The 14066-nt window shown below is 40.4% G+C and overlaps 1 protein-coding gene across 1 annotated transcript; it reads right to left on the bottom strand.

Annotated features, from left to right (window-relative positions):
• Positions 1-363: 363 nt before the first annotated feature.
• Positions 364-10205, bottom strand: neil3 (nei-like DNA glycosylase 3). Its single transcript, XM_069701755.1, has 10 exons — positions 9977-10205; positions 9720-9829; positions 7582-7719; positions 6941-7154; positions 5888-5962; positions 5349-5515; positions 3125-3288; positions 1266-1680; positions 757-937; positions 364-546 (listed from the first exon to the last, which is right to left on the bottom strand). Exons 1-10 carry the CDS (start codon positions 10079-10081, stop codon positions 364-366), a joined length of 1752 nt encoding a protein of 583 aa, XP_069557856.1. The 5' UTR covers positions 10082-10205.
• Positions 10206-14066: the final 3861 nt, after the last annotated feature.

Genomic DNA, 14066 nt, shown 5'->3' with positions numbered 1-14066 from the left:
CAGAAATAAAATTTAATTAAAAAAAAAAAAATACATTGGTCTCTTGAAATTCTAACTGCTTTGACCCGTTTAGATTATTTATTAGATTATAAAAATGTTCTTGTATAATAACTTTGAAACATGAATCTTCAAAAGATGGACATAGACAGTATATGATACAAAATAAAATGCAACTTGTTTCACAACACAACATTTTGTACAAAAGTGGCTGACATGATCTGAACGTCACATTTAGTGGATAATCTCCATTAAATGTATAGTTAAGTGAATTTAGGTGCATTTAATGCCTTGTTCTTTCTATATATCCGTTTATTTATATATTCATATGGGTTTCATTTAGAAGTAACATGTAGCTAAAAGGCATTAGCAACCAGGGAGGATGGAGACCCCCGGCCCATTCTTTGCCCACTGGAAAAAGTCACATTGTTTACCCTTTTGAAAGCTGCAGGTGTAGAAATTACGGCCATTGTTGGGTCCCAGTTTCAGAACGGTCCTCATTAAACAGCGTTTCCCATGGTGACAAGAAGGAAAGCGCAAGTCAGCCCACTGCGACGGAGGAAAAAAAGAAAAGAAAAAAGGTTTCATTAATTTGGTAGTAAACGTTTAAGTCCGGTGTTTAAGCTTGTTTCAAACATATTACAATGTTTGTGGATGGGCAAACATTTTTTTTTAAAACAATTTAAGATAATAATAATTAAAAAAAAAACATTTATTTTGCAGGCTAGGCAGTGCCAAAGAAACGAGTCGCTTTCCTACCTCAAAGAAGTTGCACTTGGTCTCTCTGGGAAGCGAGCAGGCATAGAACTGTCGTCCCTTATTCTCGCCTTCCTTGTGGACCACTCGGAGGACAGCTGGCCGACGATGGGATGCACAACAAGGGGCGCTGGGACTGGAAGAAATGGAGCCCGTGCGGCTTGTCGCTTCTGCTTGGCGCGTCCTGACAGAAGTGAAGAAAACGGTCTTATTAGTGTGAAATACGTTGAAAATAAAGCACGGGGATACCTGTCACATCAACACTTATGAGCGAGCAAACAAGCCCTTTTGTTTGATGCGCGGGTGGTAATAGTTGTGTAGGTAGGTCTGCTGTCCTGCCACGGCTATTCATCAGTCTAAAAATTCTTTTTTTTTTTCTTTTAACAATGTTGCATTAAAATTCCACAGTCCGATGCTTTTTTTTTTTATCTCACTCGTCTCCCTGAAGTTGCAAAAAAAACTTCTCTTATTATAAACTTATTCATGAATAGCCAAGTAAGAAATTCACTCACCCTGAGTTGGGGGCTCCATTTTGAGCATTGTTACTGGGAAAGGGACTGTGATCAATTCTCATTTTCTTGGATGGGTGACTGCAGGAGGCCAGTGATTCCCCATTGGAGGGCTCGGCACTTTGCTTCTGCCAGCCACCAGAGGCATAATTGGGGTTTGTTGTCCCTTGGCAGACGTTGTATTTATATAAACCTCGCTCTGCCGCCAAGGAATTCAAATGACTGCTGGCTGCGGAGAGCGGCGAGTTTACGGGCTTTGGCTCCTTGCTCAAGTCGGAGAAAACAAGGGTGGTAGTCCCGAACGCGGATCTCCAGTTGACTTTGAGCTCCTCTCGTGGTTTCTTGAAGGCAGTGCAGGGGTACTTAATCAAATCGGCGGTGAAGGGTGATGCGCCAGCGCTAATGTCGTCTTGGTGGACTGCGGAGACGGGAGGGAGAAAACTCAATTTATGTTCAACAGCTGCAGCTCATTCTAATGCGACTTGGCTGCTCTCGTAAACGTGCAGGTTGTTGTTGTTGTTGCTTTTAAGTGATTAGTTTGCTGTAAAATGCACCAGTAAGTACTGCAACTGCTGTGCTGTGTAAGTCAAATAAAATGGTCACACAGTCTGTGGTGCTGAGGTTGGACTTGTGCAGAATTCTGTGAAATGTAAACCACCCACCCCCTCCATATCGCAAAACTCTGAAATCAGTAAATATGTTCAGTAATGGACATCAGAGTTGTTAACTAGGAGCTGTGAACGAGTACAGCCCTGCGGTCCTCGAAAAAAATACCATTAAAGCGCCCTTGAGTCGGGTCCTTAACCCCCCACTGCTCGGTGATGTACAGGGGTCCGCCGTGGATAATGCAGATATATAAATATACGTATGCAAATCAGCGCATTACTGGGACGAACGAGTGTGCTCAGTCAGCTTTTTACAGTGATGTGTTCGTTGTTCACTCTCACACTCTGACATACAGTGTCTACTGTACATTTTAAAAGTCATGTTTGCCCCCTATTTTAACAGTTGAGAGCAAGACTTAAAGCGCAGATGATTTATTATATTTTTTTTGAACCGCTGTTGGTAGTGCGAATGTGTGACGGTCTTACGAAAGTGGACCTAAGGGTATTTTGTTCTGGTACTTAATACAAAAAGAGCCCTTCAGGTCAGAGTTAAAAGCTTCTCTTCAGCAGTAGTCTAAACTAATGTCACTTAGTTCAGACAGCTTTATGTATATATGCAGCACTTATATGGCACTTTATGATTTAGGAATATTTTTGTAACTATGATCCAATGGTCCTACATCTGTGATGTGGAGTATGCTTATTATAACAAGAAGTGATTACATATGACTTTTCCTTTACTAGGTGGTAGTTAAGAAAGTGAAATCAAAATTATTGTTGTTTTTTTTTGCCCATTCCTGCAATTTTACCGCAAAATAAAAAAAAAATAAAAAAAATAAAAAATCACAAAACTTGGCAAATTGCAACACAATTTTCAAGAAATAAAATGAGATGATTTATTTGAACTGTGGCTTTGGGATCCAATAACAATTACACAAATAAAAAAAAGAATCCAATCAACCCGCGTGTGGTTGTTGCAACCGAGACACGTTTCCCTCCGACACCATTTCACTGCTGCCGCGACGCCTCTGGAGAAAACGACCGACCGACAGACGCGCTCGTTATTTGTGCCGCGACAACACGAGGAGTCGTCGCCGCTCGCCGTCGTTGCTGAAAAGCACTTAAACGCCGACGTCAGGCAGTACTGTTGAGCTCAGCCGCAGAAACCGCAGCTGCTATTATTTCGTCTCTCGTTTGCCAAAAAGAAAAAAAAGGACGCCCCGTCTTTGCGCAAAAGACTTGGAACGTCCGGCTCACCCTCGGGTCTCGGCGTGAGGCAGGCGTCGCAGGCTTTCGCTGCCGGCTGGTTGACGAGCGTGCAGAGTCCACAGGCCCAGTCCTCTTCCTCCTTCTTGGCCACGCTGTCCGCGGTCCTCACGTCGTAGGCCCGACCGATCAGCGTGTTCCTGAGAGGCAGCTTACTGGATAAAAGAAAAGGCGAGACCGATGAACCTCCGCTGCTAAAACAGCTGACTGTTGAATGGGACCTGGTGAAGTGAAGCAGGAATAAACATCCCTGTGTAAAAAAAAAAAAAAAAAAAAAAAAAAAAAATCACACGTGAGGTCCCCCTTCAGTGTTACACGTTAAAGACATCATGACAGCTCGACACTCGATTGTATCTCTGCTCTGTCAGGGAATGTGGACAATATTTTTTTGAGTCCTTCTGCGGGTTTTGTTTTTTTTCCAGTATTTTGTACACACTTTATATATTAGAGACACTAAATATTGTAAACACTTCTCAGAATAGAACGCGATACAATTCAACAGCAGCACAACTTCCAGCCCGCAAGACCAACAAACGTGCATTTTCATTGATGGGAACTAGAGCCAGAAAAATGTATCGGTTGAGGTAATGTTATGCTGTCAGTGTATATGTTGTCCGATATAAAAACTTACTGTTTGATAACCACATTTCAGCCGACAGGGACCGATATCAGAATCCTTTTTACTTCCTTATACGAGTATCAGGCACAAAACTCCAGTATCCATTGGACACCATCGGGAAATTACTTTTTAATATGAGGCGATGCGAAATAAATTCCTGTTATGTATAAAGTGTTGAGGACTTATTTAAGCCATTAAAGATATAAATAATATCTTCACACCAAAATAAGAGCGAGGTGGTGATACGCTGCTTTGAAGGAAGGGTTAAAATGGGCATATTTGACTTTTTTATTGTCCTCTACATCATGGAAACGTTGTCATCTTTTGTTTAACGATATAAAGGATATTACCGAGACGATACAGAAATAATGAACATACTCTACGCAAGGAGCAATGGGAGGTCAGGAAGAGAACATTGTAGTAAGTGGGTGATAATGACGACGATGACAATGACTTAATTATGCATCCGTCTGCTCGATATATCTTTTCTTTTTCAAAGGTCTATTTCAAGTCAAATGAGGTAAACAAACTTTTTCTCTGTTGGAAGGGAACATGATGTTTTGGCACCGTGAGGGGTGGGCCGTTGAAAGAGCATGACAAGTTACATTTAAAGTGTTTTGTTTTGTTGTTTTTTTTGTTGTTGTTTTTTTTAGCTGAGAAACACTTTCAGATTTAAAAAAACAAAACAAAAAAAGTTATGGTTTTAGGAATCGTAACGGAGCAATAAATATAAACGCCTCGACAACTACTGTAACTCGATTAGAAAACCATACAGAACGAAAAGGGAAAGTTGTAACCGGACGAATATTTGCAAACGGATGAAGATGCGCGAGAATCCCGCGAGCGCTCCCGAAAACACGAAGCTCGACTGCGTTCGGCGAGGAGGCAAAATCTGAAACTCCCGACAGTCGCGGACGGGAGGAGAAGTGGCAGTGGCTCGTCGGGGAGGGTGGGGGTGGGGGTGGGGGGGAGAAACTTCTCACAGATTGCTTCATCAGCTGTGTAATGCATTGTCAGGGCTTTAGAATCTAACCCCCCTCGCAAAGCTTTGCTCAAACACGAGCCCAGGAGGTGTTGAGCCGGTGCCCTGTCTGGCAAACACAGTCTTATGTGCGCATTAATTTCTTCCCCCTCCCCTCATAACACCCCCCCCTCCCCCACACTCCCTGCCAAGTCCATCTGCCTGCAAAGATGGCTTCTCTAAATTTGAACATATTAGCCTAAAAAGAGCTTTTCGAACTTTTGCAAACTTGACTCGGTTTTGAAATATGACACCCAGGTTTTGCCGTGCTGGCTCCCCGTGTCGGTATTGTGAATTTTGGCCTACAAAAAAACAACAACAACAACAACAACAACAAAAAAGTGCATTCAAACTTCCAGAAAATACAAGAGGATTGTAGGTTTTGGAACTTTTATACCCCCCAAAAAAACCCAACAAAAACATAAGCATTCGACCGCGTTATATTAGTTTCTAAATAGCCTAAAAATGTCAGCCGGAAAGAAAAACGATCGCGATAATGTTAATTTACACTCGATCTTATGCTTCATAGCTACCAGATGCATTCGAACAATACGGGGGGGGGGGGGGGCTCCTACCTCGCGTCAACTCCGCTGGAATCTCCCTTCTGACAGCTCTCACAGAAGTAAGTCATCCTGCCGTTGTCTCCAAGACGACAGAGTGTGATGACATGAAAGCACCGGCCGCACTGGGGACGCTTGTAGACTTTGTAATGTTTGGAGAGAGGAGAGCCAGATTTGCGACACTGATAGAGATGAGGAGGGCAGACAAGCGTGAATAAAAAAAAAAAAAAGATGAGGATAAAGAGAACAGAGAGAGACAGAGAGAGAAAAAAAAACTATATTAAATTTTTTTTTTTTTTAAATCACCTTTCCGTACTCGTCTATTATGTATGGACGGGAACATTTGTTTTATCTACTCTCTAGGTGCCGGAGGGCTTTGACTTTTTACTCTCCTTTTCTTCACAAAACTGCACTTTATGTTAATTTATTCTTGCAAGTAACTTTGGAGAGGTGTTGGCCAAATATCTCAAAGTGTGTATAAAATGGACATAAACTCTCTCCCGTCTTCAAAAATAACTACGACGCAAGAGCTTTAATATTTGATGTGTCTTAACCTTGTAAAACAGGAGAGTGAAATCGCGAGTCGTCTTCACCAAGTGGCGGATCTGCTCGTCCGTCAGCTGCTCGACCTAGAAACGAAACAGCGGTGCGGTTAAGTGTCGGCTCGCAGCCGGAGAGTGAATGAAACCTCATTTGTATCGCCCTTCGTTTCAGAACAGAGACGAAAAAGCAGCATCGCACTCGGCGAATCAATAATACAAGCATATGAACAATAATAAAAAAAAAAACACCAGACATGAATGAAAAAAAATATCGATTTGGAAATGATGCAATGGAGAAAAATCGCATGTATTCCCCAAGAGCTGGAGCAGAGGCAGCGAGTACCGGGCTCTGGAAGAAAAACAACAACAACAACAACAACAACAACAACACAGCACTTGTTGCTCTTCCAGGACTCCTCGGTAATGGAGGAGAAACTCAAAGATTTAGCAGTGCCAGGAGAAGAAGGAGAGGCCAAAAAGTCTGAGATGAATGTTTTAGTCAAAAAAGCCTGCGGTAACAGTTGAGTAATAGAAGTTCTCATCCTGCGGGGAGTCTCTCATACCTGCAGTGGAGCGCTCGCTCTAACATTACGCTCTCCTTTAATAGTTTGCTTATCAAAACGATTCCGAGAGCAACGTGAAGCCTTCGATCTTTCGCACGTTACGTATCGTTTTTAGATCGGGTTTAGAAAATGCTTTGATTTTCTCTATTTGAAAAAAATATATGCTGTAAATCAGAAGGAAAAAAAAAAAAAGCCTTTTTAATGTGTCAATAAATACCACAGACTTAAAAAAAAAAGAAATATATAATTTTCAAAGTGCGCAGAGAGAAAGGCATGCCTGTGCTGCAACGCTTTTGTCTGTCTGATCCCTGTTTTACCCGCCTCATTGCGATGCATCGCTCAATAACGTTGAGGGCTGTAAACTTTTTTTTTTTTTTTTTTTTCTGTGAGAGTTTGTCTTGCATTTGTAATCCTTTTTTTTTTTTTTTTTTTGTCTTTTTCTTTTTGATTCCTCCGCTGAACACAATCCATCATCTTTCTCCCCCCCCCCCCCCCTTCGTACCTTCACGGCTGGGTGGAGGCCGGAGTCGAACAGGGCTTCGTTTTTTATGATGTTGCCGACTCCCGGCATGACGGCTTGGTCGAGGAGGACGTCGCAGAGCATCCGGCCCCCCTGGCTCCTCACCGCCTCCTCGGAGCGGGAGAAGCTGAACTTGGAGGAGCAAACGTCCAGGCTCTCGCCGGCCCTCACCTTCTGCTCGCAGTCCTCCGTCGACCTGCAAAACGCACGGTTTCTCATAGCACCGCGGGAATTTACAAGACGCACGGCCGCTGTTACTCCGAGCGTCCGCCGCGAAGTCTCCCGAGGTTACAAGTTTCACAAAAGATTCTCTCCTCGCGTACGTTTTCTTTTCGGGGTTAGCGTGTTGTGCAACGCCGTGACAGCGCAGGTTGAGATTGTCCGACAGCGGAAACCAAATGTGCGTCCTGCTACGGGGCGTCACGCCGGGACCTTACAGGCGACGCGCAGGACAAAACGTCGAGCCGAAGAAGGCTGCGCGTTTCACGGAACGGTAGCCGCCGTCTTCAGGACGCGGCCGAATGCGGGACGCACTCGCCGAACGAGACCACGCGCGCGCGCACCCCCGGGGCGAACCTCCCGTCACCGCGATCCACCGAGGCGAGGCTGCCGTCCCCCGTTACCTTATTTCCGCAGCGCTGTCGAAGAAGCACACGGCGTCGTCGGCGAGGTGTATTTCCAGCGCCGGCTCGGAGCCCGTCGGGTCCTTCTTCCTCTCGGCGGGGTTTATGCGCATCGATCCGTTCATACCGAAGTGGACCCTGCGGGACGGGGAGCACCGAAAGGAAAGCGAGAGACGACCGGTTCTATTTAAAAGATAAGCGCTTCTCAAGTCATGTAAGAAAAAAAAAAGAAGAAAAAAAACGTGACAACGAAAGGACAGGAAGCTGGCTCGGTGCGCGGAGATTCAGCCGTCATAAATATCACAGGCCAATTCCTATAAGTGCTCTTGTGCAAGGCACTGACAACTCTGACACTAATAGACTTATACACCCATAAAGCCATCAGTCCTATAATAAAGGTCAATATGCATTTGATCATTACAATAACACTATCAGTTTATAAAAACCTACAATTAGGTACAGTACATATCGATCTATACATATAGTGAGGTTATAATAATGTCAGCTCCTAAAAAACACCTTTATGATAGTGTTTCCTAGCAGTTGTTAATATTTGGCCATATTGTAGATTTGTATGATTTTTGCATCAGTGTAATTAACTTTTTTTTTTTTAAATTATTTAAGGGTATTTGATTGACAGGACAAACAAAAAAAAAAAACGTCTTTTTTATTATTTTTTAAAAATAGTTATTCTGTTCACAAACAGGTTCTTAGTTGACTTTCCAAAAAATAAACTTCTCTCTACCGTGATTGACAGAGAAAAAAAAAATTATGCTGAAAATTACTTTAAAAAAAAAAATCAATAACAGACACTTCTTTTTCTGATAATCATCAAGGTTAAAAAGCAAAATGAAAACTGAAGCTTTAAATCCATGATGGTCCTCCAAACACATGGCAAACAACATAAACAAATATATATATATATATATATATATATATATATATATATATATATATATATATATATATATATATATATATATATATATGACATCAGGTGAACTCTAAGAAAAAAAATGAGTCTAAGAGACTTCAAGTTCATTGCCATGACCAATAGTTTTATCATGTATTCTGTACTTTCTTTTGATAAAGGCTGTCACCAAAAGCTGAGCCTCTATAGTGTTCATATACAAGGTCACTCATTTTAATAGCTGTGAAAGCAGAAGCAGAAGAATATGCTGCAAAGCACCGACACCTCAACCTGCCAATGTCTGTCGGCTCTTTTACTGGATTTACTTTTGTGGTTTCTTTTTAATGTAAAGAACTTTTTTTTTTTTTTCCTTTTCTTTTCAGAATTGATGTATAAACGCTAGTAAATAAACAAAAGTTATTTTCTGATCAACACTTTTACTCTTTTTAATCTAATTATTAATCTTCCCAAAGTCACAAAACCTGATAAATGAGCTATTAAAATGTGACATCACTCAAAGTAGGTCAATCATAATGTTGCATCATCAAGGCACTTGCAGGTTTTGGTGTCAGGTGCTGCAGTTCCTCTCCCGATCTAACAGCTGATTGTTTTAGATTCTGCGGCTCAACGATATGACGTTTAAAGAAACTTTTCATCTTGGTTGAATTGAGTTTGATTGCATTTGTCTGACGTTCAAGTTTTATTCTGGGAGCAGAATAAACGTTGCTGAATGAAGGTGACGTTTATCGGACGGAAGCTGCACACAGCTCAGATTACAGATGATAAACTGCACAATATTAACGTGCATTAACAATGAACTAATTTAATTGACGTATTTAACAACATAAAACATCTGCACAGATGTGATTCCCTGATAGTTTTCGGATTTATTATGTCGTGAAAACTATCGCCTGGTATTTCTTTTTCTCTGTGATGATTTTAAATTTACTTATGTGCTTTGAAAGGTTTAAAGGTCATGAGAATGAATGCAAAATGAAGAGTTGAACCATGAACAGAGGGCCTGTATATCATATTAATGGGCTCCCCCCCCCCCCCCGTCATCATGAAAACAACTGGGGACTGATATCTGGGGTCTGATATCATTTTATTAGCCCGGGATCAGATTTAACAGGATGTGAGGTTTTATTTGAGTCTCTGTAAAGTCTGCTGAAAATTAATTGAGTGGGTGGGTGAGTGAGTGAGTGAGTGAGTGAGTACTTCACGGTACCTTAAAGCTCTTGGACCGAAGTACATGAAGAGCTCCTTGCCCAGGGTTTCCACGCCGGTGTACTGACAACCAAACAAACAGCGGAAGGCATTTGTCTCCGAGTCCTTTTTCTAAAAAAAAAAAAAAAGGGACATAAACTGTTTAGTAACAGCAAAAACAACAACAACAACAACAACGCAGGTTGACTGTAATCCTCCGGCAGCTGTTTGCTATGTAACGTTCAGGGCCGACTGACGTCAGCCGAGTAAACTACTTACGGTCGACGTTGACAAACTGCCTCTCACGCCTTTCACTTTCTGTCCTTTGTGGACTTTTGAACGGATTTTCTCTCCGTTTAAAGTGCAACCCGGACCTTCAACCATCTTCTAGCTTAAAAACAAAACAAAAAACAAAATGGTTTGTTGTCGTCTTCAGTCCCCCGCCATAAGATTCAATTTCGCGCATGCGTGGTACGGTGTTGTACCCCGGAAACAGGCGCCGCTTTGACACGCTGCGTTAAAGGTACATTAACCTATTTATCCAACTGGTAATTCATGTCTGTTTCAAACCTCTCCATTGCTGCTGTTCATCAAAACATTAGGGCTATATGACAAAATAAGAAGGGACATTGATATTACTCATTATTGCTCATGCTTTGGACTTAATGGTGAAACAACTTGTTTTGAAAGCTGTCCTTATATCGTTTTTCTCTTGAAAGTCTCTGCTCAATATCTATTCATTTGAACATTTCTGCTGAATCTTACATACCAATACAAAGATCTGCTGTTTGGTTTTTATGATTTCAGCTCATCACAACAAAAACACATAACACAACATAACAATCTTTATAGCTATTATTGAAGCAAAATTTCCGAGAAAACCTTTATCTCTCTATAAACCCTTAAGTCTTAAACACTCGTAATGTAAACAAGATTCATTTATTGGTGATTCTTCTTAGAATTAAATGCTTTCCGTTTACAATCCCATATACTCAATATTCAAATATTTCAAGCATCATAAATAATCTGTTTACATCAATAGAGAGAGAGGGGGGGGGAAGAAAAGAATATAAAACAGCACTCCCATTAGTGTATTTCTTGGCCAATATTCTGTACTTTTCACTTGAGGGCGCTAGAGTTCCATTGTTCAGCCTCTAACCAACACAAAGACATGCAGTCTGTGTTGTAACCTGTAATATTAGGTTTTTTTGGGGGGGGGGACAGATAGTTGGATATTAAACTTTGATTTTGGTCACACTGATTCACACTTTGTTGTAGCTTAGTTTGTAAATTTCATTTTTATTTGACAAAAGTTTTAGGATCAGTTAAAAAAAAAAAGAGCCAACCATAAAGAGAAGGGAAGTGCTGGACAATACAGTTGAACTAATTTCACCTTATTTGGTGTATTCAGGTTCCTGAAAATGTCCTTCACAAGTCTTCCTAACTACATCCATATGCTCATCCCAGGTCAAATTGAACTGCCAGATGTGAGTGTAATTGCCTATCTTCTACTCAACTTTGTTCATTTAAGGTGCCCCATCTGGGTGAAATCTTTTTTTCAAAGGAATTACAAATTTCCGTTATTGTCAAAAGATTTTCTGCATGGCTTGCTTGCATAATTGCAGCAACTTGTTTGCTCTGCAGTTTTGCCATCCAGGAACCCTTCTGTGGGCCCAGATAAAAATAGATAAACTCCATGTTCTCCAGCCAAGTGTGCAGCCATGCCCTCCTTTAAAAAAGGCAGCACTCAGCACTAACGTGTATTAAACTCTGAGGCTGCTCTCTCACATTGGCACAGAGGGAAGCGTAGAACCTGAAGCTGGGTCTCACCCAAGGAATTAAAAGGTAATTTAATGCAAGTTTCTAAAAATCCGATTTTGCCCTATTGCGGTCCTCTCTACCTCTGGACCTGGAAAAAACAGCATGTACCTGCAGAGTTCTGTTTCCCCCTACAGAGTGAGATATATTAAAGATTAAAGGGCAACAAGTCCATGTCGTGTCCAATAAATTGTCAGATTAAGATCCAGTTTTTCTATTTATATTTTTCAGTTCGGTAGCCTATAAAAAAAAAAAAAATACAAATTTATATTCATAAAAAGACGTAATGCAACAAGTTAAATATAAAAAAAACAACCTAAAAGCATCATTAACAGGATGGGGTACAACACTTAACAACACTATATAGAATAAGGCATGCGTACAGTCATACTGTATTAAAGCACTGCTTCACTTCAGCAAACAGAATATTACAGTATGAGTTGCTATCTAGTCCTTTGACACTCAGTTTTAGTTGTAAATAGGAATTGCTTTAGGAATTATTTTATTACAGGATGCTATCTTTCAAAATAACCACAATGACCAAACAAAAAAACATGCTTGTGTGCACGGTAAAACAGTGGTTGAACAGTTTATAAATGGGATACGTTTGAATTTTACATGACATTATTTCACTATATTATATATGTTGTTCTAGCATATATTTATACATAATTCTCATAAATCAGAAAATAGTGGTCAACTGGTGAACCAACTAAAACACGTTTTATTTTGTAATATGACAGAATTTGACCAGTGCTACTATTTTTCTTCATATTCAACTGAATCTTTGTTTGTTTTTATTATTTTGTTGTTGTTGTTTTTAGCTTTAGCAGCTGAGGATGGAATGATCTTGTCTGTATTGTACTATGTTGATTCTAACTTTTTACTTTCATTGTATGCCATTCTTTACCTTTAACTACTTCATAGGAAACCGGTTCAGTGAATTAAACTCACTGTACACAATCTGCAACTATGATATAGTATAATATATGTATGGCAATGACACTGTTTGTCATGTTTCCAAACATAAACAGTGCATAAATATTGATCTGTCCTCTGATATTTACCTGACTTCATTTTGTTTCACCGTTTGTCTGTTTTCTCTGGCTTTGCTTTGTGTACCAAAGTGTTCACCTATGAAACGTTTAGTCAGCAATGCTAATTTTACTTTGTTGTTGGATGAAGACAGTGACATCTGCTTTAACTTAGTACACAAAATTGCAGAACGTAGACTCCTGAACATCCTTAGAGAGATTCTGCTCAGTGGAACCTGCGAGACTAAAACTCAAACACTGACTAAATGGAGCAAACAACACAAGGCCTGCACTTTGTCAAAAAAAAAAAAAAAAAAAAAAAAAAGTACAGCTGCAGAAGTATTGTATTCCAGAAGCTATATGATCATCCAGGCATAGCCAACAAACTGATGACTGCTGGGAGTTAAAATGTCAAGGTGTGTCAAGATAAATGCATCCGGCTCTCAGCCAAAGTGGACATCCTCACAAAATGTGGATTTGAACAACTTTGCCTTGGAAGTGTACAAACACTGAACATGTGTGCAAGTGTGTGTTCATTTTTATGTGTCCTTATGTGTGCTGACTGACAAGTACGGTGCACCTGGTATTGTACTCTTTTATTCCTTATTCATACTGCATAGATAGATAGATAGATAGATAGATAGATAGATAGATAGATAGATAGATAGATAGATAGATAGATAGATAGATAGATAGATAGATAGATAGATAGATAGATACATACATACATACATACATACATACATACATACATACATACATACATACATACATACATATGTGCATGGCAATTTGCATGACATTCTGTAAACAGAACAGATGCAAAAGTCTGATCATCCAAGTTATTGTTAAGGTTTCGGTTGAGTTACCATTTTCCCATTGAACAGTTTCCTCTTTGACTCTGTGGTGGTGTAAAATATTAAATTCCCATTTGGCAATCATTGATTGTGAAAAGTGCAGATGGAAAATGGAAAATTGACAGCCAATGGGGAAAATATTTGTTTGTTGATGAGACACGAGTCACTTTCTGGCTTGTACTCTGCACTTTGTGTTCGTCATGGGGCATTGTAGGTGCATGCAGAGGTGTAAGATATTAAAAATGCAAGCATGGCATGCTTGCGCAGCATCTCCAATCCAGAAATTTCATTATGAGACTCCTAATGGACCTAATGGAGCATATTGTCTTGAGTTGTGTAAAGATCTTTTCCTCCCCCCAGTAGTCTACTGTTAATTGCCCTTATTAGTCTCCTAACTGTTAAATACAATTTGGGGATTGCAGTTGGTTTGCAGATGTTGCTCTCTTTATAAAGTGTTTATACGTCTGTGTGATATTTTCTGTGTGCATCTTATTTGTGGCCACAACTTGTGCTTTTTCACAGACGTAGGCTGTTTGTGTGTGTACTTATACCGACTGCATTGAGAATATTAAAATGCAGATAGTTGTTAAACTGCAAGTCTGTATGTCGAGGTGGTTGTGGGGCAAATACTTAATGAGGTACAATGTAAAATAAAATTTC

This window comes from Brachyistius frenatus, unplaced genomic scaffold (genome assembly GCF_029030835.1).
Source record: "Brachyistius frenatus isolate BFR_SWC_R1_liver_20210118 unplaced genomic scaffold, ASM2903083v1 Contig_38, whole genome shotgun sequence".
NCBI classification, from domain to species: Eukaryota; Metazoa; Chordata; class Actinopteri; family Embiotocidae; genus Brachyistius; species Brachyistius frenatus.
This window is presented reverse-complemented; position numbering and strand designations above follow the sequence as displayed.

Excerpts from the sequence above, each read along its gene's own strand:
- neil3 (XM_069701755.1), bottom strand. The coding sequence starts at position 10,081 with ATGGTTGAAGGTCCGGGTTGCACTTTAAACGGAGAGAAAATCCGTTCA. Across the intron at positions 5,516-5,887 it reads TCACTCTCCTGTTTTACAAG|TGTCGCAAATCTGGCTCTCC; the intron begins GTTAAGACACAT and ends CATCTCTATCAG. Across the intron at positions 1,681-3,124 it reads CCTCACGCCGAGACCCGAGG|TCCACCAAGACGACATTAGC; the intron begins GTGAGCCGGACG and ends CCGTCTCCGCAG.